Here is a 26,967-nt window from a genome sequence, read left to right on the forward strand (position 1 = left end):
CGCCCGACCCCTTCTCCGCCCGCGGCGGCGCCGCTGTGTTACCGCGTTGCCGCGGGAGACGGGGCGGCCCCGGGGGCGGGAGAGGCAGGGCCGCCGCGGCGGGGGCGAGGGCGGAGCAGACACCTGCGCGCGGGGCGGGAGCGGCGCGTGCGCACAGCGGGGGTGAGGGGGGGGCGGCGGGTTCCAGTCAGCGCAGCCGGGGCCAGGTGCTTTAGTAGACAATTTATTTTGATAAACTTGCTCAATAACAAAAATACAAGTGAAGAAAATTATGTTCATTTTATACAGTCTGTATTAACATTTGCTCGGAAATCATTAATTGAAAAATGTTCTAACCAATTAGAAAACAATCCTTAATAAAGGGCAGGGCGGGGCGGGGTGGACAGGGAGGCCGCGGGTTCGGGCCCCCCGGGCGGGACAACCCATCTGCAGACACCATTTTCCTTCATTATTTTCATCCTTCACGAAGTTTTTAAAGGACAGCTTTCACTTTTTGTTGGGGCAAACAGTAATCTACAGTTGTGTTCTGAAGTGGTTAAGTAACGGCTCTGAAACACAGGTATTATACATCGGAGGGCCCAAATCTGGTGGTTTTTTACATCAACCAGAGGATTAGGCTCAGGCGTTGTTGCACACTGCCAGCATGCTGGATAAAACGGCATCACTTGCCAGCAAGATAACTGAAAACTGAACGTTAAATGATTATACGTTCAAGGAAGCACATCCGAGACAAACAGCTTCCGGGGGATTACTTCATCTGAGTTCAGCTATAGGATTTATACAGACAAATTAACTAGTTCTCTCCTTCTGAAGGTATTTCAAGTTTCTGATCTTACATTGTGTTAGCCAAATAAATTATAAAATGCACACAAATTAAATTATGACAAGATGTCAAACTTTCTGGGGAATTTTGAAGCAAAAGACTAAGAATTTCTAATGACATGAAATGAGCTGTCCTTCAAAAAGTTATATATAATGGCTGACAGAATCAGAAAAGTTTACGTAAACACTCAACATATACGGGATTACCTTTGAAGAAAATTCATATGGAAACATTTGCTTTTCATGAATTGAAAAAGTCTACAGATGTTTAGGCATGTTCAGTACGAACTTCCTGTAGTTTAAAACTAAACATTGTGCAAATAAAACCTATAAATAGTATTCAGCAGATTTTACAGTGATGCTCTTAGGTATGAAAAGAATGCACACAACTTTAAAACAAAAGTAACAGACATAAGTTTGACAAATGATTGCACCATAAAACAGTGTTTTATATACAGTTTACAAGATATGATTTTCTGCTATAAATTAATACTGTACTATATAGTACTTAGCGACCTTATTAAAAGCAACTGTTGACAGCTGTCTCTTTTCATTTACAGGGTGTGTTTTTTTAAAATGCAGATGGCTCTATCTATTTCTGGACTTAAAATGCTCAAATATTTAATCGAACAATCTGCTAGTTAAATCTATGCTATCATTTAATAATTTATAGCAGTAGCATTGGCAGATCAGATAAAGTTCCAGCCAGCCAGCCAGCCACAGACTGGGTATACTCTGACATAAGTGTTTATATTTTTGATTAAATGATGATCCATTTAATCTAAGCCTAAATCCACTGTATACATGATGTTACTGTAACTGAAATAAGTAAGCCTGGGGGGGAAATCTTAGCAGCTGAGAAACTCTCTCCTCCCCAAGCCTGTGTTCCAGTTAAAAAAATCTCCTAGAATTATTTACAAGACTGACATTGCAAGAAAGAAGAAGCTCTATTTTTTCACTGTAATTTATGATTTAAGTTTTAGTCAATACTGTACCTTAGGAAACACCAGTGATAATGCTGAAAATTTGGACACCCATCTAGCAACTGAACCAGGCTTTTGATATTTCATTCATACACACCTCCACCAACATCACTGGGGATCAGACTACCCATGCAGATCAAGGCTTAAATTAGGAACTAAATCAAATTTAAACCAGCAGTTCCAAGTAGGAATCTGGCTATATTTACAGGTTAGAATACTTTAGAAAAACGTAGTTTTCTGTGAACACTTCCTTCCACCTGTGAGTGAACTGACTGGAAAAAAAGTCACTTATAGAGCATTCTAGTGACAAATTCCTTCAAAAATGTCAAAAGAAAAACATATTTAATCCAGCAGTTTTTTCAATTAAAATACCTTGGTAGGAGATGGGCGAGGAGGAGGCAGAGGCTGAGGACAGGGACCCATTAGGGTCTGAATGGCACACAGTTTAAATAATTGTGCAAACTGTCTTCTTTTCAAACACTTAAGCTTATCTGGTAAGTGATTATTTTGGAAACAGCTAATTATATTTTAAAACAACATCCTCATTCTTAAAGTACACTTTCACTTACATTTTAGAAAAATCTGAGTTTAGTACTGCAGCTTTTCTTATAAGCTCAACAAGACAGCACGTGAAACAGAATTTTTTTTGTTTTCATACTGTACCTCAGAAAGGTAAACCAAGTATTAACTGGGAAATAAAGACTAATACTGCAGGCAACTTCCCAGGAACATTAACAAATTTTTTTCTTTCTGGAAGGTTAGACTGTGTAGCAAAGTATAACACCACCTATGGATCCAAAGGTTTATTTTTGTGTTGAAAAATAAAGCTACTTTCAGTGAGGAATACTTACTCCAAATTTAGATGGTCCTTAAATCCACATTTATAATAACAATCTTAGTGAACAAGGCATATAACAATTACAACAATTATATTGCTCAGTTTTTGTAAAGATGAATTAATGCTCACATGAAAATTAAGTTCATCCATCTTTACAGTGGAATAGTGATTGCAGTATTTAAACATTGCATTTTACATGTGCTAGAGAAATGCTTATCTATGGAAAACTGCTGTGCTTGAACATGTATGAATGTTAATGTAACAAAGCAGTAGAAAAAGAGACTTTCTGTACAACAGTTGCTAATAATTTAAATAGTGTCAGTTTCCCAAAATTAGGATTTTAACTTTAAGGTATGACATGATCTCACCTTCTACCCTCATATACAAATAAATTACCATAAAAAGAATTTTAGCTTAACTTAAAATTGCACCTAGAAAGGCATGGGATCGTTTGTACCTATTACAAAAAACTGTTAAAATCAAGGGCTGCTACAAAGAATGAGGTAAACTGAAGACTCTCAGCTATGTGGCCTTCAGAGAAATGGCTTTTTTCTATTGAGTTCTAGTTTTGCACACCACAGTGTTTTGCTAGCAAAGCGTTCTGAGTTCTTTTCCAGGAACCATCTGTGTGTATACATATACATATATACATATATATATATACACACACACATACACACACACTGTATACTGCATCAGCAAAATATATATATATATTTATATATATATTTATATAAATATAAGGAAGAATTCCCCCTCTAAAATGTTCCTTAGTGTTTTTCTAGAGCTGATGGGGGGGGAGGGGATGTATGTCTTCTTGTTGTTACATACATTTTAGAGAACATGTTTTGATCTATTGGCTTCTTGGTGCAGTAATGCAAGATTGATCCATATTGGTGCCAAAGGCTTTGCTCATCAGAAGGAAGATGTAAAATACTAATCTCCTAAACAGCGAGGCCAGCCTCACTTGTATTCCTCTGCAACCCTCTGGTCTACCACAAAGTTCATAAATACTTTGACTTCCAAATCATTAGACATTAAAAACAGGAACAGTACAGTAACGTGGGGCATTATGCTTCTCAGTGTAAAGCATTCTTCACTAGTTCCTATCACAGTGCAGACCTGACTGCATTAAATATGCTCAGGAGATTAGTCAACGTTGTCTGTATTTGGTTATGGGAAAGGCTCTCCTTTTTTAATCCAAAGTGCATAGTGAGAACAAGTCAAAGCATTCCTCTTTTAAGTGTTTGATAGTCTGATCTAGGCATCAGCCTGAGAATGCAACTCTGATGTCTTGCTCTTTTCCAATATAAAGTCCTGCAGTTCAGACATTCATCAGCCAGGTAAACAAACTTTGCCAGCAAATAGAAGTCCCACTATTGTAAAGAAAATGGATAAGACAAATAGTACATACGAAGACCCAACCACTGTGTTATTGGGTAGTTTATATGGTTGACCTCCGACTTCATTGATGTAAAATCCTATTGGAAATATTAGGGCTGCCATACAGAATAGAATCACTGAAAAAAAAGAAAAGAAAAAAAATCAGTATTGTATTAAAGTAAAAATATTTACCAGTTTCTGCAGTACAGAAATGGAAGTCAAATATTTTGACCAACTTGAAGAGCTGAGATACTCCAGTGCCTAACTTGCTTGAAATGCTTGAGTAGTCTGTCTGTATCTTCCTTTTAAAAGATCCCATGTCCACTCCTAACAAAAACTAAACCACCTCCAGTTTGATTGTAATTTCAGTTCTGTTCACTGGATCATGAACTGTCTTTACATAATGTAAATTTGGAGGATATACTTCTACCACCACCCATGGGTCTAATCACAGACTTCATTATTTCTCCAGTGTCATTTTCCCCCAAAGTCAAGGTAAAAAAATAACATTCAGCATTGAAGAAACTCCTTTTCTGTTATCAAAGGGTTGTCTTTTTCCAAATGTGGTTGCCCTCCCCTTCCACACAATTTTTTTCTACGTTTTTGTAAAAGTTTTGCTAAAAACAGAAAACGCATAGTTTGTCATTGCAGTTTCTTTTAGATTAAAATATGCCACCATTTCCTTAAGTTATATGAATGTTTTCTTAATGAGATATCCTTATGATTTTTCACTGGAGTCCAAAGGAAGCTTTCCGAATTAATTTAATCTAATCATCTTAGTGGAAAATTTGCATGGTTTGTGCTTGCAACTGATTCTTTGTGGATACACAAAGAAACAAACTGGAATCCCTATTAAAACCATTCATTAAAACTACATTATGGATTTCACAGGCCTTCAGGTAATAGTGACCAACATGCATCGCAGCACATTTCAGTGCTCTGCTCAGATCTAACAGAGAACATCCAGTATTGTAATCTGTCCCGGATGACAATTTCAGTATTCCTGTAAAATACCTCTGAATAACTAACCCTGTTTAATTTGAACATGGCAACATGCACGATTCTACTGTCTTGGTCAAAAGAATGACTTCTAAATATGGCTTCTCTAAGAGGTAAGGCATTCTTCACGATAAAAAGGATTAGCTTTTGAATTGATTGCATATTCAAGAATATACATTTTTTTTATTCTATATTAGAATAACACATAACTTTATCTGACTCTACCAGTTAAGTCAACTATTAGTGCTTTATTCTTATTTCACTTCCACATATTTCAAATTTATTTCAAACATTTATTTATTGTGAATGGAACATGGCTTCCCAATATCCATTCAACCAACAAACTAAATTATATCTGGGGGGCAGAGGCGGTGAATCTGCTCTGTTCTCCCACCAAACTTACAAATACACATACAACCATCTCCTAACATGATGCACAGCTAACACTGAAATATACCTCAGTCCTCAAAGTCTACACATAAACCTAACCACAGAAAAAGAAAATTCAAGCGAATCCACAATGCCCCTGCCTGAACAAGGTGCACTACATGCTAATTTATTCACTCAGTTAACACAGATGCTGCTCATTGTTTGTTAGTTAGGGACAGAGGTGCTGTCCTTGTCTCCCTTCTCTCGTCTCCACAACAACAGACAGACAGAACAAACTCCAGGGATGCTCTGTTCTCTGCTTGAGCCTCCCCATAAGTCAAATTTCAACAAGCAACAGTAAAAACAGTGGCAACAGTAATTGCACAGGAACCAGGGATTAAGGTGATGGCTAAGAGCACTGCAGATGCTTTTGTTTCCAAAGCATCTAAAACAAATACCTGAACCAAATTCAGTAGCTCACCTGAGCTCTCAGCCTTTAACAGGACAAAGTCTCTAGTCTTTTCAAATGAGGAAATGATGGGCTGGAGCAGCCTCTAATTTTTAAATGTAATTTCTCTACTATTCTTCCTGGCTAAATACACATGCTCCAGTTTGTCTTGCTAGAGTGTTACATGCCAATACTAACAGCATTTTTATGAACTTAAAGTTTACCCAAGACCAACTGTTTATCACATCTTTTTACACCTCAAGGCTCAAAGCTTACAATTTGCACAGTGCAGGTCTCAGCTCTGAGGATAAATACTCGTGTTCTGTAAAAGAGAATAGTTATGGGCATGATGAATCTGAATTTAAAAAATGTCCAATGTGATTTGGGCATAAACAAAATAGATCAGTTTTATAAATCATGATCCACATCAAAACATCAGCTGTTACTTGCATTCCCAAACATATGAAGCAGCTTACACAAAAGCTGCCAATACTAGAATGAGCCTTTCAGCTAAATAAAAATATTTACTAGAAAAAAATCAAATTAGCCTCTAGAGGGAGCTCGTACCTTGCTTTTAATATAACAGTACAGTACTAGCAAATTATTTTTAAAGTGGAAAAAAAGAGCCCATAAGAAAAAATTAATGGGCAACTGCAAGTAAATTCTTGCTCAGTGCTACCTAGTTAGGCTGCCTGTTAAAATAAAATTAAGGAACCAGAAACCAGATGTTAAACATTACATAATCTAGAAGTTTTTAATCTCCATGATTATTGGTCCACGTAACTCCTTACTACAGAATCTAATCTTTAAAGAATATTTCCCCGTTTTAAAGCATAGCTTAATCAATAACTGGCCTAGGTAAAGAGAGACTCCTTGGGTATGTGTTTCTTGAACAGATCTGTATAAGCACAGAAGGACTCTATACTTGAGTGGTCCAGAAAACAGTGGTTGATAATACACAATTAGAAACACAACATATAATTAGTAACAGTTTCAACAATATTCTGAGGATGAGTCACATTATCGTAACTCAGCATGTTTCCTGTTACATCCAGTTTTTCCCTGAAGAGCATTCCAGTTATTTACAAAACTTATATTATACTTCAACAATAACACACTTATAGGAAATAGGTTCAGGATTCTGAAAACACCACCTGCACTTTGAAGATTAAATCTGCTTTATTACCATCAAGAACTACACAACTGAAAAAGTTTTGATGGCCTCATGCATATGGCAGAAGAACATATCTTTATTTGCCTCTGCTAAGCCACTGATCTTTGTGGTGTGTAGTACATACATGTACCAATGCTCCTAGGCCTGAGACCTGCTAGCAGCATCGGACTGCCAAGTGGAGCGTGTGCCCAGTGTCTCCTTGTGTTCTCACCCGAGGACAGAAGGGTGCAGTTACCTCACCTCTCCCTCAGTTGGCAACAAGAGAAAGATTAAATTTTGCACATGCAGACAGTGTTCAGAATGCTGATGTGCATACTCATTTCAAACAATATTTATTACAGATGTAACTGGCCAACTTTTCTCTTCCAAATAGCAGTGCACATGTTCTGCTGTAAGGGCTTCCAAGCAATTTTCCTTTGTGCAGTCTGAACTTTTAGTCTACAGAGATAGCAAATGAAAATGTGATTCACCAAAGTCTATGTCAGATTAGGAAGCCTGAACTACGGAAAAATTTTGAGAAGACATTAAGAAAAGACTGAATGACAAATTCATTCAAAAAATAGAAACTAAGGAGAAAAAAATCCAAGACAGGAAGTGTTCAGCTAACTTAGCATGTATTCTTTTAGAAGGAGATATGTTGGCTAGAGGATAGGAATTTCTTATATAAGCTGTAAACCCAACTGTAAATCTCCATATCTGGTCATATTAGTTCAGTGAATTTCCAGCAGCATCTCTAGCAACCTATAAGGAACTTTTCACTCAAGAGTACTCTTTGTGATTTCAAATTCTTCCTTAGGTAGGAGAATTTGCAAAGAAAGGCATCTAATGATTACAGTTTCTCTTAAGACAAATATCATGATCATCTCTAACCTGGTTCTGAATGGTGGCTGTCAAAAAAAGAATGAGTTCCTTTAATTCTTTAGCATGAAATTGTTTTGAGCATCCAATGACAGCAACTTCAAAGAATTCAGGATACAGCATATTAAAAGAGCGAAAAAGCTATAGTCTAGTCTTTAGGAGGGCTTGTGGTAGTTTGTAGTAGGGCCTGCTGGCCTTTTTAGAGATGCATAACATAGAAACCAGCATCTGCCACAAATCTTTCGATAACTCAAGAAGCACTTTGTTCGCTGGGGAGCACCAGGGACAGATGTTTGCAGGATAGCCAATATTAGTTAACAGTGTGATTGCTCTGCCCCATTGCTACTTGCATTCCCAAAATCAAGTCCGTTATATTCATGAACATTCAAATCCTCAGACAAAGGAAATAACCGAAATATCTGGTAACTGCTGGAAAGAAGGCAGAAATATCATTAAGTATTCTGTCCAGCATCTCCTCCCTTGATACATCTCAGAGGAGCATCTACTCCAATGGTGGCAAAAACAGAATTCCCTTTCTAGTTGAGCAGATGGTGGAGACCTGAATCTGTGTAAGATGGAAGCAGGTCTTGTGGGATATTCTGTGGATTCCTGCAATAGCCAAGATTGTTACAATATACAGGAGACCAGCGAGGTGGCCGCCACAGAGAATAAGCTCTGGACAGAGTTTCTAATTAGGGAACCTAACAGCATCTGTCCCTAGGAACATATTGGGGGTGGGGGGAATTACAACGTTTACGATTTCTCACAGGTTCATCACATCCTATCTTCTAAAACAGTAGATGGCATAACAACCACTCTGAAAAGGAAAGCGGTTCAGATAAATTGAAAGTAGGACTAGCAAAAAAGGAGCAGTTTCAGAGATACCTGGAACAATACCAAAGCCAGGTACTTGTCTGCTACCAACTTATGTCACTACATCACTATGTCAGAGGCCTAGTTAGTGATGAAGCGGTATAGAAACTGAGATGGTAATAGGCCATTAACTCATACTTGTGCAGCAGGCAAATAATACCATGCAATGGAATAACTGACCAAATCTTTGGCTGCTATCAACATATGAGGCACAGGCACAGCTATGAGTTTGCAATGCTTCTTTCTTGGAAGAAGTACGTAAAGACCCAAGCAGTACCAAGAATATCATGAATGCTAGGAAGGAATCCATTCTTCATTACATTGTGCAAATTTGGCACTAGAGTTAATGGGACTCAAACAGCAATGATAGCTTTGATGGTATCTATGCCCAAGGTGAAAATACCTATCACATGAGTAGGAATACTGTCATACTTGAAAGACACTTCTCTATAGCAAAAGAAAGAAAATTGCATTTGCCTTTAGAGGACTTCTGTCACTCACAATATGATCTGGAGGAGGGAAATACCTCTGCTCTCCACAAAGCCCTTTTACAGGGAAGCCAGAAAGACAAGTTTCCGTGCAATAAAACCACCAATGGCTGTGGAAGGATACAAAAGGTGTGCTAGTAAATACTTCTCAGATGCATCCCCTTAGAGGTTTATACAACAGAGGACTGACAGATCAAACTTGTGTCCTTCATGTATCCTTTAGCTAAACAAGACTGACAGGATCACTCTCAGCAGTATCTGACTGTAGATGCATTGTTGAAATCTGGAGTCATCTACAAGATTACAAGCAAAAATTCTACAAGAAATGTAAGAAGCTATAGAGTGCAGTTAGTTTTTCTTAAGAAAACTACAAACCTTATTCTCAATATGATTAAGAAATAGGATCTACCAAGGAGAGAAACAGTTATCTGCCGAGAAAAAAAAAGTTCTGATTCATACTGCAGGAGAGCTACTCCCTTGTGATCTTTGCTAGAAACAGAAAGAAAAGCAAGCAGCTTCCTCTGCCTAAATCAGTACCAGAAACAAAATCTGCTGAGTACAGAGGGGCATGTGTGAAGATAGTCACTCAAGGACCTATGGATCCAATCCACAGCCATTATAACAGTAAGAAATGAAAGCGAAGACTGCAGTCTGTCACAGAAGCTGAGACAAGCTGCCTGGATATTAAGTCACCGCAATCCAAAACAGTGTCCAAACCCAACAATCTAATACTATCTTGATCTTTTAGGTGTAGCAGAAAATCTCCATCCTACCTTTGTTTCTCTTTGAAGGGGTTGGTATAGGCATGCCAGAGCAATCAGCACTAGTTTATGACCTGGACTCTTCTTCCCTGAATTACCATACTGTGCTCTGTAAAGTGAGCAAAGGAACCAAGCGCTGAGGAATGTTTGCATGGTTGTACTCCACAGATATATATCATTTGAGAAAAACAACAAATGGTCCCTTGGAGTCTTTCATGGGACTGTCATGAATCAAGACAAGGGAATCAGCTAGGTTTTCTTTCCCTGTGTGGTGGTGTTAGAACAGTTACAGGGGTCTGCACTTCCAAGACCTTTCTCTTCTGCAAGGGAGGTCTTCATCCTCCTCCTCCAAAAAGAGGTATTTCAGACAGTCATCTGGGGGTAGGAGGAGACTTTCTCATGACTTCTCTGAGCAGCATTCCTCCCCCTTGAACAGAAGGGCTCTTAGAGAGAATCTGGATACAAACTGATTCTACCCAGTGGGGTCAAATTCCAGCAGGAACTGGGAAAGAGAGACCTCTTACCAGCCTCTCCATGCTGTTGTCAGAGTTGGAAGGAGAGGCCTGAGCAGGAAGATTCCTTCACTCTTAGATACTATGATTTAAACTACACCCCCTTGCATCCGGAAAGAATGGAATTGCGAGTCCCAGAGCTGCCTTTGCCAATCCCAGCAGACTTTACTGCCACCTAAGATAGCATGTCCTGTATTGTATTCAGAAAGTTTGGTGAGAAGAATATTTGCTAGTAGCCTGTACTGGGCTGTTGAGTCTTGAAATTGCCTGCAGAAGAGATATTATAAAACTGATGTTTTCTCTACCCTCTTCTAATGAGTTACATGTGTTTTCATAATACAGCACTCTGCCATTTCACAGGAAGGACTTGTTCATGGTATTTCAAGTTTATTCCACATGGCTCCATGTTTCACTAATAGTAATCTACAAATAGATTTCTAATTAGGGTTGCCATCCAATGAATCATAAAAGTCAGTTTCATCATATTGAAAAATAAGGAGCGCTGCTTTCCATGCACTTTTTTTCCATAAGTGACTTTTCTTAGATGTGATTTAAGCAATAAAATTTCTCATAATCATTGTTAACAGGAATACAAAGGTCAGAAGCTCTTATGTATTGGAGATAAATATCAAAGATGTTCAATTTTGGAATTTCAACAATACAGTGATCACATGTTAACAGAATTATGAATAATTCTGAGTTGCGAGAGGACAAACCTAATTAATATGTTTCATTATTAAACATCTCATAACAAAAAGGCAAAAGCAAGTGCTGAAATAAAGCAATGTCCTTCTATATTTAGACTTCTAATAATGGACATGTTGGAAGACTAAAGGAATCTAAAGGAAAAAGCAGCTTTAGGGCATCAGAATTTTTGCCTGAACCAACCATCGCAGTTGTAGCAAACTAAAGTTGCAAGCGTTTACTGATTGGTGAAAAAAAAAAAAAAAAAAAAAGTAAAATATGTAAAGCCCAAAATACAAGCTGTGTATTCAGAAAAAACCTTCAGTTAATGAACTATGGTATCAACTATTAATATATAGTACTCAAAATCTCTTTCCCTTGGAGCTTTGAGTTTAGCTCACTGTAAGCATCTTAATTTTATGTGGCATTTTGATTTTAAACCCTCCCTGCACACATTAGATGTACATGAAATATGGGCAGATAAACCAGGGCAACTGAAAAAGTTGGGATGGAACATTCAGTAATACTTATGTCTGCTATTTTAATCATTCACTGGAAAATAAAAGTCAATCACAATGGATTCAGCAATAGCTCCATTGTCTGCAAGAGCTGCACTATCAATTTAATATGCTATGTAGCGAAGTTGTCAGAAGGATGGCTTTGATGGTACAAGCGTCTCAGTGTGCCTCTGTTGAAGCTGAGTGCTTTTTATGTTGTCGTCCCCTCCCCCAAAACAAGTCTAACTCTCATTCATATTAGATGTCATAGACTCTCATTAAACCAGATTTATGTCTGTGTAAACCACAAGCTTGCATTGTCTAGTTAGTGTTCATGCTACCCTTAGTGGTATGTCATAATTCAAGCCAATTTAAAAGCCCTCAGGTTTTGAGTTTTTTCATGCTGTCATCCTCACCACTAAGGCACCATTTCACAGTTGGGCTAAGCCTGTAACACACATATACACACCAAGAAAAGGAAGTTTGAAAGTTACACCCCATACTTGTTATAACAGTAGCCATAGGACATGTTCCCCTTTGCAGAAACACAGGGCTGCTAGAGGAGGCTTAGCCTTGGCCATGAAGATTTATGCTGGTGCTCACATGAAGCAGAATCCAGGGAGGCAGAAGAACACTAATACTTCTCCTCCAGCTAAGGCACTGCTGCGGGTCACTCAGTGGAAGAAAAAGTCTCAGTGCTATGAAGCAGAGCAGATGCTCTGCAGTAGGCAATCCTCCTGCATAGCCAATTAGGATGCAGATATTCTGAATAAAATACCCGTTGTGAGCATAAAGCGGGACTGAACCAGCATCACCCCCTCATCAGGTATTCATGAGACACCTCAAGGAGGGATGAATTTCAGACTGTAGTAAGTCTCAGATCCATCAACTGCTTCCTCTTTCTAGGGGAGGGAATTTTAAGCCATTCCATTCTTTTAGAAGGAATTACTGGATATATGGGAGTGGAGAAGGATGAAAGATTATCAGTCACATGCTTTACGACTGACCTCTTCTCTCTCTGCTCATTTTCTTGGGTCAGTTAATGGCATTGCCCAAGGAAGGCAAAGGGGTCAGGGAATGCAAGGTCTTCCTTTCTCTCACCTTCGGCCCACAAACTGTTAATCTCTCTCAATTATCAGTCACTTAAGATATCAACCTCTTGAATGTTGAAGAATCTTATTTTTCTCTCAAACATGGTATTTAAAGAGAAAGAATGTTTTTCAGAAAAAGAGCCCTTCTACCATTGTTCCCTGACAACACTGTACAACAACTTAATTTGCCCTTTGGTAGTGTTGTTCTAGACTCCACCAGTTCATCCTGCATACAGGTCAACTGTGTAGTTGAGGTCACTTACTTCCAGTGAATGCTATCCAGCGGGCATATTTAGTAGCTTCTCTTCGCCAGTGGGAAGCCACCAGCAAACCACATGTGACAGTTAGTGAAATGATTCCCATAATGATGAAAAATAACGTAGTGACCCACTCAGGAGGCAGCCGTGGAGGAATACAGGTCCTGTCACGTCCATGGATGGTTTGACACTGTCGCACAAGGCCAACTGTGAGAGCACCTGAAAATACACAGCAGAGAGGCAAATAAACTTTCAAAACCCTCTCTGAGGGGCGCTCAATGGCAAACCAAAACTCAGGATTGTCCAAAAATGAGGGATTCTTTCTTTGATCAGCCTCAATAGGCCTTTCAAACACAGAGGATAAGAGCAGCATGCTTTAAACATGTATAAACATGTAAACATGCTACAGAATCACAGAATAATTGTGGTTGGATGGAACCTCTGGAGATCATCTGGTCCAACCCCCTGCTCAAGCAGGGCCAGCTAGAGCAGGTTGCCCAGGACCACATCCAGATGGCTTTTGAATATCTCCAAGGATGGAGACTCCACAGCCTCTCTGGGCAACCTTTTCCAATATTCAACCACCCTTACAGTAAAGTGTTTTCTTACGTTCAAGTGGAATTTCCAGTGTTTCAGTTTGTGCCCATTGCCTCTTGTCCTGTCACTGGGCACCACTGAGAAGAGTCTGGCCCCACCCTCTTTACGCCTTCCCATCAGATATTTATAAACATTGATAAGGTGTCCCCCCACCCCCACCGCGAGCCCTCTGTTCTCCAGGCTAAACAGTCCCAGCTCTCTCAACCCCTATATGAGAGATGATCCAGGCCCTTAAGCATCTTTTGGCCCTCTCTGGGCTCGGTCCAATAAACCCATGTCTTTCTTGTACAGGGGAGCCCAGAAGTGGACACAGCACTCCAGATCTTTCATGACACACTTGCATAACCTGAAGTGAGATGGTTACAAGCTGTACCTGGTTCTTGAGTGGCATTCCAGGTCTAACCAGAGGGATAAAGCTCTCCTATGAAGCCTGCCAGAATTAGCTAAACTGGTAGCTGAGTTGTAGATACGATCATTTCCTCATGCGTGCAAGAAGAAACACTTTTATCATCTAACAAAAGCACAGATGGAGGAAACTGAACTGAAAGAGCTGAAAGAGCCCTCTGATGGACTGCAGCACCCTAAAATGCTTTTAATTGTCTAATGCATTTTTTCCCCTCATCTGTAAATACAGCTTTTTTCCACAAAGCCCTGCAGTGGAATTTGCATTTATATCACACTTAGATTTTAAATACATTTTTCAAAATATACCTCCTGACAGAGTCTTTAAGCATCTTTATATGCAAGAGACTTAGGTCAATTCTTTTGACAGCTAACAAGAGTCACTACACACACAAACTGGGATATCTACTTTACTAGTAGAAAAGGTCGCAGAGAAAGGGCAAGACTGTTACAGGAACCATAATGTTTTGTCACAGTGGCAGTCTACCAGAAAAGCAACCCAAAATAATTTTTAAATTGTAGTTGACTCTTCCAGTAGCAAACTGGAAGGCAACTAATGGGCTGAGTGTGAGACACATCACAACATGCAGAATTCTGTAAGTGGCACAATATTAGGTATTTCCTATTAAATCCAAATAGTTCTGACTTAAAATCTAATTTAGTGTTTTCAAGACTCTTCAATAAGCTTTTAGTAGGCTTTAATAAGTAAGTTATCTTTATTTGGAAAATTTTAACACCAAATTAACATGCAAGATTAAAAATCATTTTTACAGTGCCTCTTAAAGAATAAATCCTGTATTTCTCAATTTTGTCCCCTCTTCTAAATCATTTTCCTAAATAATCACAACTGCCCTTTATCTAAATTAGAAGTAAAAATCACAAGTGGATAATATTAAAGTGAACATCATGTTCCATAAATTATTGTAAATAAATATTGTTATAGTTGAACTGTTTAAAATAGAGAGGGAAAACTTAGAAATGTTATTACAGTGAGACTTGGAAACTGAGGTTGGTTCAGCACGTCTTTTGGAGGGAGAAACAATTGCCATACTTTTTATCTTCTTTTTTGAAAAAAGCATGAAATAAAGTAAGCCAATAGTCAAAAGCAAGTCTTAGCATGGATGTCCTAGGACCTTGGAGACAGTTTCTGCAAGTGTACAGGTCCTGCCTGCTTATACCTTGGCAATGAATACCAGCAGAATTAGTTTGTGAGCCTAGAATCACTACGTTAGGAGGCAGAATATCATGTTATGTTAGATTTAGCACTTCTGACACCCTCCTAGAGGAGGTGAAGAATCAAGAGCAACAATGTTAAGGAATCAATTCTTTTGAAGGCTTTCTGTAACCTTTGTTTAGGCTAAAAATTTTTAGCTCTATTCGAATATGTCCCTTTAATTACATATTCATCAACAGAAAGATTCAGAGATGAATTTTCAGCTACAAACTTAAGCAAAATCCTTAAAAAAAAAAAAAAAAGGTGTCAGTTACAAAACTGACAATTATAAAACTACAAAACTGGCAGTTTCTATTCAAGGTATGCATCAATCAGATCATTGCTGTACACTAGGATTACAGAGAACTCAGCCAGAATTACACAGGTACTCTTGCAGAGCTCACCTGTACCTGTACAGTACACAGTTTTACATGAATTGCTTCTCAGGTTCTTTTTCGTAGCCTGTAATGTTTTAGTTTTACATTAGCTGCAGGGTAGAGGGGAGTCGTGCATATGTGCTTACAAGTCAATCTCCCTGAAACACACACATTGCAGAACCTCATACAAAACACTGAGTAGTTTCTTGTAGTTTTGGGATGAAGAGGCCATCCACTGCAGTATCGTATATCTTAGAAGAGGAAGTTAATCCCAATCACTCTGCAAGACAAGGATTTAGCCACAATTTTACTATACTTGTAGCAAAAGTCAGTATTGTCTAAACTGCAGTTCTAAACTAAAAAATGACTTCATAAATATTATATCATGCGCTCAATAAATCTGTTCTCTGGATTCAGGGATCTCTTCTGAATTCAGAGACAATAATGCGCTTAGTACACTTTAACTTTGGCAAAATCAACACTGCTAAGAACCATTGTGCTGGATTCTATTCCATTTTGTGTATTAACAAAATTGTTTCTTTCCTTCCAATCAGGCACATACCTGCACATCCACCATAAGCAATGTGGTCTCCAAAAGCGTTACTTTGAACTGCAGAACAGTTGCTACAGGTGAGGATGCATTAGAAAGAGACAACTAACTCATCTTTCAGAATTCAGATGCAGTCTGCTGAACTGGATATATATATAAAAGATATTTTTCTAGTAAAATGAGCACATTTGACATGTCAGACACAGAGGGGACCAAAGCTAAGCCCTGTAGTGCCGTATTTGGAGGAGAACTCCATTTTGATCTACTATTTTTCAGAGCAAACTTTTTGCTGTCAAGCTATTGTTCCAAAGACTGATTTTCTCCAAAAAACACAACTTCAAACAAAAAAAGAGTACAAGTTAAACCTCTGAATTGTGAGAACCAGGGTAGCATTTCTTTTGAAGACACAAAGCTAATTGTAAGGAACCATTCAGAGCAGGTTTCCCAAATTGTTAAGTACATCACTTCTGGTGCCTGAGTATGTTGTTCCACCCCCCCCCTTTTTTTTTTTAACATTTTTTTAAGGCATCAGCAAATAAAATTCATGATCTGCTGTTTTGGAGGAATAATACAGAACTTTACTTCATAATTAAGCTTTTGCTAACATGTACTTAGTACCTTCTCTTAAGTGTTCTTCCTGATTGCAAATTTGAAGTAGATATACTATTCAGGGTTTTGAACCATGAGTCTGTAGCCTCTTGGGAGTCAGCAGGAGGGCAGACAAAGGTTTGTAGACTATTTCTAAAGGTTCCTCAAAGGAGAAACAAGCTCATTATGTTCTTGTAAGTTTAGTTTAAGTTCAAGCTTAATTCACTATACAGGGATACCTTGCCTGTGTACCACTGCTGCTGACCCATATGGAAATGAGCTGACCCATAAGGAAATTAACCTTCACAGCTTGCTCCCATAGTGACAAATCTCCTGTTGAATGCAGACTTCAGGAGAAGACTGGACCCATAGTGAATCAACCCCTGAGGCCACAGAACCTCATGTGAGCCAGCTAGAATCACTCAGACAGACAGACACAAACCTATACACATATACCCTCGGGTTCCATAAGTAAGGCTGTTCTTTGGCACAGAAAAAGAGTACTTATTCGCCACGGAATTCAAAAGAATGGGTTTATGAGATTGTCTTGGTCCATCTCCAAAGCAAGGAAGCAAACAATTGGCGGGCAGTTGCCAACAAACTAACTTGGTATAGAAAGCCTGGCTTAGCCTTATCTAGTCTGTCAGTGAATGGAGGGACAGACATACTGAACGGAATAGTTTCCTTCCACCTGTAGCTGGAGAACAGCCCGATTGCCCATCCCAAGGCAGTCATCAAGTCCCATTCTATCCCTAGGTAAAAAAGGGTTTTGGTCATTCCCTCAGAATAATTCCAGCATAATCACTGAAACCTAAGCACGTAACACAGGTACAGAACAAAGAGCACACTTAATGCTAGTAGATTAGGCAGCTTAGAAATGGATACACTCTATAGCTCTAAAACACGTGCAGTGGAGTAACCATGCCTGCCCATCCTCCACCTCCCGATGCCAGTAACGCACAGCCGTCAGGAGCTACAAGGACAACCTGGAGACACAGAGGGCTGCTCCGTTTCTTTCCTATGACTCTCCTTCCTTAGCTTCTGAGCCTGGCATCAATGCAGGTCAGTACAGCCAGTGCTAGAGGTGACTAGGATATATATTTATAATTACTAAAAATGAGATTCAGCCTTGATCAAAACAGAGGACACTGCATTGAGCAAATGTCAGCGAAGGGCCCTTAGTCTTCTCCAATAAACGTGCTCCCTGAAGTACCGGTGCATTTCAAACATGTTAAACAACCTTTCAGTGGTGACTGTGACTATTTCCCAGACTCCAATCTATACCAGTGAAAGATTTCATGATCCAGCTCCTATGCTATCTCAACCCACTCCTCCAGATCACCAATAACACTCACTTTCTGACACTGAATATTTCTACTAATACTTCCCCCAGAATCGCTTCTAAAAAGACGCTTTACATCTGTACTATAATGGGGGACCATCACCTTTACCAATTAAGTTTCACAAAATCATTTAGGGAAAGAGGGGACAGGAAAGCAAGGAAAGGCAAGCCGTGGCGTTCCACGTTCGTGCGGAGGCATCGCCTGCCTCGGCCGACCCGCAGGTCCCAGTCCGGCCCGGCGGGCTGTGCCACCCGTCTCCCGTTTCCTAGGAAACCGCAGAGCCACGGAGGAGGAAGCGCGCACTGCGCCGGAGAGGAACAAAGATTGCCGCAGCCCCTGCACTCCCCCACCTCTCCCATCCCTTCTGAATTATTAAGAGTGGCACACTGGTACCACAGTTGGAAGGCAGTGGCACACAAACAGCTATTCAGATGTTTGCTGTTCGTCTGTTATTTGATTGCCAAAATGCCCAGAGTCAACAGCCTGCCAGACGGACACAGAAGTACCACTGCCCTGAAGAGCTTACAGTATAAAAATAAAAACATGGTAAAAGCACAATGCACTGAACGAGGTGGGGCTCAGATATCAGACGGACACAAAGCTCAGCAGCTACGCACAGGGCTGTTGCACAAACACACAAACCAAGTCCTCAGACCTGCTCTTCCTCATAGCAGCTTGGGGTACCTGTCCTTCCTCTGTCCTCCCCTACTCTCTCCACTTTAAAATGTCGTTACTCTTTCCTCTTATTTTAGAGAAAATGGTTCTAAATGCATCTGTAACCCTTCATATTCTTGACCACGGCTTCCTCACTTTTACCTTCCGTATATCAACCACATCCTCGGCCAAATGATTATTACTAACATCAGATAAATATTACGGGCTACTGTGCCTAGTGAGGAGGTTAAAGCATCCCACTACTCCCTTCAGCCCTCCTTGTCTCACAGTCCTCATGAGACGGTGTGCTTCTGCTAAAAATCCCAGCTCTGATCACCAGACAATTTCTGCTTGAAAAAGGTACTTTTCTTCAGTGTGCCGTGGACTTGTTAAACTATCTTCGCTAAGCAAAGAGCACAGTTTATGGGGACTTTTTTCCTAATACAGTGTTGGTGAGGTAAATCTTAGAGCACTGCCAATGTGGCAAGGACACCAATAAATTTTATATGTTTTAGTAATGAATACAGTACATGGAGCTACGTTATTTGGGCACACTAAAACTTTCATAGCAGCTGGTTAGGCAACAGTCACATGCCAGAGAACCACATGTGTAAGATAAGGGCAGCTTTGTTAAACCATTCCCTGCAACTCTTACTGGGCCACAGGCAAGGACAGGAGGAAAGGCAGTTGTTCTTGGAAACTTTCTAAGTTCTATCCAATTAATAAATTTGAATGGAAAAAGGTCTAGGTCCAGCTAAGAGAAGGAACTGACTGCAGCTCTCTAACGCATAGCTGTAGCTTGCTACTTGATCAGAGGGGAAACACTGAAGGTCTAAGGATAATGCAGCGATTTGGTCATGTCAGACTAACTGCCTAAGTTAATGTTAAGGATAACCATCAAGCTGGCTTTGGCCAACTTGCCTTTAACACATCTGCTGCTCCTTGCCTGCAACCAAGCCTCACTGACAGAGGACTGTTTTCAAAGTGAGCGAAGCATAGGCGAGGAATTCCTGAGAGGAACAAACAACAGAGTAAGGTAAGAATAGTTCCAACATAACTGCCCATAACACCAAATAAGGAGGATGTATTTCCAAGAAAATTTTTCAGCGTCATCCAAGGAATCTGGCAGTTTCTTAAGTGGGATGTTTCCCAGCCTTACATATGGAATTTATTTTCCTGCAATTGGCAACTTCAAATGATGTTACTATGCAGGGGTGAAGAGGGAATGACTTTTTAAGGTTTATTTATATGTATTTTGTTTTGGGGAAAATTTCCATGAATTCTATATTCAGAGTGTGAGCTCCCTGGAAACAGAGCAGTCTCTCTTCTGTCTCTCCCAAAATCCGGAGAACTGACACTGCAGATCCATTCCTGCCATAACCTGGGAGGTTACTCCAGGCTGCACAGAGCTAGTTCTACTTACTTCAGTGTAAAATCCAGGAATAATTCTGGCCCTGTAGCCACTGTTTTGAGATTAGTCATGCTTCTGAGCAAGCCATCCAGAAGGTTAGTGAAGATGCTACGCTTTTGCAGGATATGCACCCACTCTAGCAGAAGGAAAAGATACAGTTGATTTGTGAAGCACCTCAGAAGTGAGAAGGAAAGAAAGACCACCACCACTGGGGAAGAATCTTGATTCTAAAAGGTATGGTAGATGCTGCAACAGTCAAACAGAACTATAGGGTCTCCGATGTAAGGTGCCACCCAATGATACGCACAGGCATAGCTCAAAGAATTTTTGTGCATCTCAAAATGATCAGAATTAGAGGTTTTTTGTTTTTTTTTTTTGTTTTTGTTTTAAAGGAAATGCAGTTAATCTTCATCTAATTTTTAGACTATTGGCCCATTAAGGCAACTTTAAAATGTTTACAGCCCAAAATAATGTCATCTCGCTGCATTTTGTAAAATAGCACATACATGCAATTATCTGCAGTTAAGTAACTGTAAGCAAGTCAAAAAACACCCTTCTTCCCTCCACTTTTTGCTTAGATCAATGCTATAGGACAGCATAATATCTGGATCACTTAAATAGCTATAATGGACATATAAAAGGACCAAAATATAAGATAGGATCAGTAGCCAGTTTCCAGTCAAGTATGAGAATACTGTATCTGTTCTTATATAAAGAATACTATTCTTACATAAAGAATTAATTCATTTGTGAAGAAAGGGGGGGATAGTTTGAATAGATGCCATTTAGCACTTATACCTCTAAAATAACTTCAAGGTTACCATGCAAGTACCGTATTCAGGATGTGGCATGACAGATTGATTCTTTTACTGCGGATGTTTTAAGTATGTTGTTCAGATAGACTAAGAGTCAACCAAGTTCAGACTTGCTGAAGTAAGATTTATAAATCTTTAAGGATGATCTAGATAAAGGCTTAAAAAAGTAACAGAGGATTAACTGCAAAGACAGAGAATATACAGGAGTCCAAAACAAAGGGATTCTGAATGATTATCTTTCCTGTCCTTCTTATTCCAGATCTTAACTTTTTTGGAACTCATTCTTATTTGTTTTTTTAATTATCCAATGATTATTGTAACCCTGGACCAAAAGCCTGGGAATTTCTCACTTTGAAGCAGACCAGCATCATTTTATTAAGTCAGTTGCAAGATGCAAGATCAGTTCATATGCCCATTAGATATTCGTCGTTCAGAAAAGAAAAAAGCACCTAAAAAGTATATATAGAATATTAAAAGATCAGATTTAATAAAGACTTAGATTTGAAAGTCCTTGCTATATCTAGAATGCATCTATTCAAGAATAACTCAAATCAAAATTACAAGACAGAGCACATTTTTATATGCTGCTATTTCTCTCCTACTCTGTTTATTCCCTTCTCTGAAATCAGAATGCTCTCTCCCATTCAAGCCACCTTTGAAATGCACCATTCTTCTTGCACTAAAGATGGAAAGCATGTTCCTTTGTTCAAGGGACTAAGTGAGCTCCTTAAAAACTTATATTGGCAATAACAGATGAAGAAACTCCTCTAACTTCAAACACAGCTTATGATAGCAACAATGAGCCTATTAATTTAATTCTATTTAACAATTTAATGCCCAGACAACTTGATTTATTAGTGTACCATTTTTGGCACTTAGAGGCAACTCCAAAGCTCACTGACTTGTTAAAAGAGGACTCTTCATTTTTAAAGGCCAACCTCAATGTTAAAGGGTTGTGATATATTAGCAGAAAAGCCTGCCTTGCTGCTGAAGACCATCTGGTGCCTGAGTCTTCTCAAAAGTTTTCAATTCAGTCCTTGCATCATTCCTAATTCAAACCAAATCCCACCCTCCACAAAAACCACAGTCTTCTCCCTCCCTTCACCCACCAAAAAAAGAGAAAAAGGGGTTAAAAAAAACCCAAAAAAACAAAACCTCCCACAAACAAGAGCTACAAACTGGGAAAGAGCCTTATGACTTACATGTATTAGAAAAGTTTATTACTACAGATGACAATCATTATATGAGTTGTGACCTATTTACATTACAGACATTTGGGCCAATCAGAAACAAGTTTATTTTTGGATTCCAACATGCAAGATTTTCAGTATCATGCTTTAAAAAAAAGAGAAAAAAAAAGAACTAGGGATGGACCACCACACGTTGAAAGAGTTATCCTCAGGCAACAACGCAGGAACAGCTCTCCTGAGGACATAACAAAGGCTCTGTGCGTTCTCACATATCAGAGCCAAGAAATCTGCCCACGTCAAAGGTGTTCTTCCCTACTTCAGAAGACAGCATTAATTAAATGTTGGTAAACAGGATCTCTAATAAGTCGCATCCTTCTGGTGGTTTATGTTGTGACACCGTAAACATTTTCACAATCTGATAGCGTTGTCAGGGAGGACTAGAATCCTTGCAGTAACTGAAGTGGCAATGGCCTGGAAAAACAGATTTTTTTTTTTTTTAATTTAAACAAACTTAAGATTTTATTTAGCTTAAATGCAAACAAAAAGACTCCAGTTATTTAACATTTTCCCCCAACCAAAAAAAGAGCTATTCAGAGTTGACAGAATTCTGTGCCTTAAAAAAAAAGAAAAAGAAAAGAAAGAAAAAAAAATAATCAAAGGCAGTATCAATATTTAAAAGTGATTTTTCTAGTCAGCTATACCAGTTTTCTACCATATGTTCAGTAGAAAGCCAGAAGCTATGATACCTACAGCTGTTCTGCCATTTAACATCTGATGAGCTTGTGTTCTTTTTAACAGAGTTATATTTGGCTTCAGACAGAGCTGTAAAATGATAGCTCTCCATCAACCACCCCACACAGTCCTATCGCAGCCTTCTCCGGAGCGCTCTGCTTGTCGCCTCGCGACCGCGGTGCTGATGTGCTCTTCGCGGCTGGCCAGGCCGCTTTGGTCACAGCAGCACCACCATCTCCTGCAGCAGCAGAGCTCACAGCAGCACCAGCAGCAATGCCAAAACTCCAGGTCTTCACGTTTTAGTGCATCTCCTTCCACGTAAGGAGTCCTGTCTCACATTGGTCTGTCCATGGGTTGGCAACAACTGGGTCTCAGGGCCATCTGTTTTTAACTCCTCTTGCATATCTAAAAGCATTATTTTATCAAGTCATTTGATTTTTGGATTTAATAGATGTCCCAGCTGATCAGGACAGATGCACCAAAACCCCAAATTCACACCAAGCAAAGTATCCGATTGTTCTCTCTCTCTCTTTATTTATGAAGAGGGAATATCTGTCAACCTTCCTGTTTACAATCTGAAACAGTTTCTCCAGACTGGTGACAAGGGCATTCAAGGGGAGAGAAAAAAAATCCAGGTTCTGATTCTGCCCTCAAAATTGCTTGCGCTTTTTATCAAATGACTGCAGAATTCAAGAGAAATAAGAATCATCTTCCTGTCAGCCGTAACTGTTGTGCTTTGTGCTGATCTCAGTTTGTGTCAGACGTGCTCCAAGGACACCCACTGATCTGGCTCCTCCACGGTCTTATGAATCACCCAGTGGCGTTAGGTGAAAAGAGAAGTGTTGAAACGCCTTTTGGCTTTTATATGGTTAGAAACATATTTGCAGATTTTAGGTGGCTGCCTCCACAAATGCTCTGCCTAAACACACCTTATGTGCTTGAATGCTTCCTTATGGCTGAGCCTAAATTTCTCCTGGTCCACTACAGAGAACAAATTTTAGGCTCAGGTTGCCATGGAGTACAATGGACCTTGATAAATAACAAAATACTCAAAAAGCAAATAAAGAATAGTAACAATTTAGAGACAATGTTTCAAATCATGCAACTCATGGCAGGATTGTATTTACTGCAGTCTGAGGAGATGGGCAAAGCAAAGCTGTAGGTAGAATTAATAGACCAACTAGTATAATTGGAAAAATTAAGTACCTTTTTGGTCATGCAAGCCCTTCCTCCACTCTACAAGTCAGGGAAATAGAGGATAACTATCTGTCTACCAGACTTGCTTTACTGTGTAAGACATCTTTGCCAATTAAAGAATGGCACCTAAATGTCCCAAGACAGTTTTTCATAGCAACTAGAGTAATATTTCAAGCAGAATAAAACCTGACCTTAGTTTTGATTCCTAAAGGCACTTTTTAATGGTTGCCAAAATTGTCTATGACAGGCTTGTAACAACTGGCAATACAGGTTGAACTGCACTTTAAATAGGGATTAGGTACAGGTCCAAGGAATTTATTCTCTACAAATAATGCTACATGTTTTGCAAGACAGACTGACATACAGCTTAACTACATAGAATCTGCCCTCCAAAACAGCCATCACATAGTTTCCTAGTTGATTAACATGTTAAGGCCCCCCCGCCCCTCCCCCCACTATAAACAGGGCAAATGTTTCATGCAAATTAACGTTTCTTCCTCTGCAGTGGTAATTCTCAAAAGTAGGCATTTACTCATGTTCCCATCACAACAAAAGCATTAAAATCAAAGAAGAAGAGGAAGTCAGGGAGCACGTTCAGAAGTTATCTTAAAGTTATATTATGTTATCCCTTTTGCAAGGCAAATCCTTGTTTTAGAAGCCTGCTGAATTTAAACCCGGATTATTTGGGCAAATAACAGGTGCCGTCTATGTGGTAAAAACACTTTCTCCCTCCACCATCCTCATCACAAAACAGCATCTACAAAAATAGACTGTAAAAGAGTCTGGAGACTTTTTCAGATAGAATAAGAGAAGACAGACTACTCACGAACAGTTAAATTTGCACTTTACTGAGATAAAAATATGACTGTCTTAACAGCAGAGCTTAGTCCTTTCTGTACAAGTGGGACTATTCTTAAAAAGCAATCAGATGTTATATAGTTCTCCAAAGAGCATATCTGTTAACATATGTTTATACAGTTGTTATACCGACATTCTGAGACAGAATTCTCTCTAATTTTAGATTCAGTATAAACAGGCAAGAACTGCTCCATCTTTATTGCTAACTTCATCTAACTGAATGTACACTTACAGAAAGCCTTTACTTCAGATTACATCGGACATAAAACAGTAGTTACTGTTTTACAAACTGAACTCTACTTCTAGCCTTTACTCCCTTTATTCCACTCTTTCCATATATTAAAATTCAGGGTGCTTTTTTGTAATTGCTGAATGACCCAAAATATTCCACTGAAAGAATGTGAGACCACATCAGAACTTCCTGGCCAGTCAATCTTTTCAAGTTTCCTGTACAATCTTGTTGCATAGTTTTAAAATTGAATTAAGTGTGGGTTTAAAAAACAAAGTGAAACAGGCTTCGTCCCACACAAGTTTTTACAATGGAGAACTGCATCATTAACACATGAATTTAGGGGCATGATTCGTTTCAGAATGGAATTCAACCGAAGGAAAAAAGCGAGTTCTTTCTTCACCCTTGTGACTCCTCTTCCCCCACCGCGCGCTCTGCCTACAACACTGCTTTCAGCAGCAGGCCCAGAAGCAGCACTGCATTCTCTCCTTCACAAGAGCAGGGATCAGAATCCTTCTCTACCGTGGCAGCCCAGGGGCTGACACTTCCCCTACTGCACTGACCGTGGGAATAAAGCTGCTGTGCATGCTTAAAACCAAAAACCAAAAAACCCCCACAGAATTGCAGCATTAAGAAATATCTCAGTTTTTCACAAGAGAAGACTACATATTAATGCAAAAGCTTTGGCAAGGCAAGCTGTAGAAATACTTGGAAGTCAAACAAATCACCTTCTATACAAAAGTGAACTTTCAGAAAACTTGAGGACCATGACAATCTCTCTTACCTTCATTATTTTTTTTTGACCACTTCACATGTGGTATAAAGACATAACAACTAAAGGCTGTGTATGTTACCTTAAGCTCATACTCAGGAGGTTACAGATTAAACTGCTCCTTGTCATTTGCACATCTGCCTTGCCCATCATGGAAATCAGGGTGAATCTTTTTTGATGTATACAAAGATTCTGTTGCGAAAGCAAGCAGCTTTATTGAGACATTGTAATAACATCAGTGTCTTTTTCTGTCAATTTAAAAAGTGGAAAGAGAACCTAGATTCAAAGCAGCTGTTGTGAAGCACTCACAGCAAAGCAGTGCTGAAGTACACCGAACAATCGATTTGTCCCATTCTTTGTTATTTTGATCCCATGTTTATTCCTTAAAATACAACTAAATTACATGGGGGGAAAAGGGGGGGACAGGTAGAAGGGGAAGCAAGCAAGCTTTGAATCCAGATCTATAGATAATGCCACAGGAAAGCAGGGTCCCTGAGTATAGGTTTTTTGTCATCAACACCAATTAAGTTAAGAAACAAAGTGCACAATTCCATAAAACTTTATAAAATGTCACTCAGCTTTTCAATGTAAAACTGCTAAAAAGAGTTACTTTAGCGGAAGTGCTCCCTTTCAAAAACAGAACCATTCCCTTTTTCATGAATTTTGTTTCATAATCACAGAATCGCAGAATCGCTGAGGTTGGAAGGGACCTCTGGAGATCATCTAGTCCAACCCCCCTGCTCAAGCAGGGTCACCTAGAGCACATTGCACAGGATTGCATCCAGGTGCGTTTTGAATATCTCCAGAGAAGGAGACTCCACCATCTCTCTGGGCAACCTGTTCCAGTGCTCTGTCACCCTCACAGTGAAAAAGTTTTTCCTCATGTTCAGATGGAAGTGTCTGTGTTTCAGTTTGTGCCCACTGCCTCGCGTCCTGTCGCTCGGCACCACTGAAAAGAGTCTGGTCCCATCCTCTCGACACCCTCCCTTCAGATACTTGTAC

General features: G+C 39.4%; 1 protein-coding gene across 1 annotated transcript in view; it reads right to left on the reverse strand.

Moving 5' to 3' along the window:
• Positions 1-222: 222 nt before the first annotated feature.
• The window catches only part of MOSMO (modulator of smoothened), a 37,119-nt gene continuing 10,374 nt past the window's right edge, over positions 223-26,967 (reverse strand). The window contains exons 2-3 of the mRNA XM_026083331.1: positions 13,044-13,256; positions 223-4,163 (exon numbers count right to left, since the gene is read on the reverse strand). Of these exons, the coding sequence (XP_025939116.1) occupies positions 3,979-4,163; positions 13,044-13,256 (398 nt within the window). The 3' untranslated portion in view covers positions 223-3,978. The remainder of the gene's footprint in view (positions 4,164-13,043; positions 13,257-26,967) is intronic.

Source organism: Apteryx rowi, unplaced genomic scaffold (assembly GCF_003343035.1).
Source record: "Apteryx rowi isolate R43461 unplaced genomic scaffold, aptRow1 scaffold_6, whole genome shotgun sequence".
Classification (NCBI taxonomy): domain Eukaryota; kingdom Metazoa; phylum Chordata; class Aves; order Apterygiformes; family Apterygidae; genus Apteryx; species Apteryx rowi.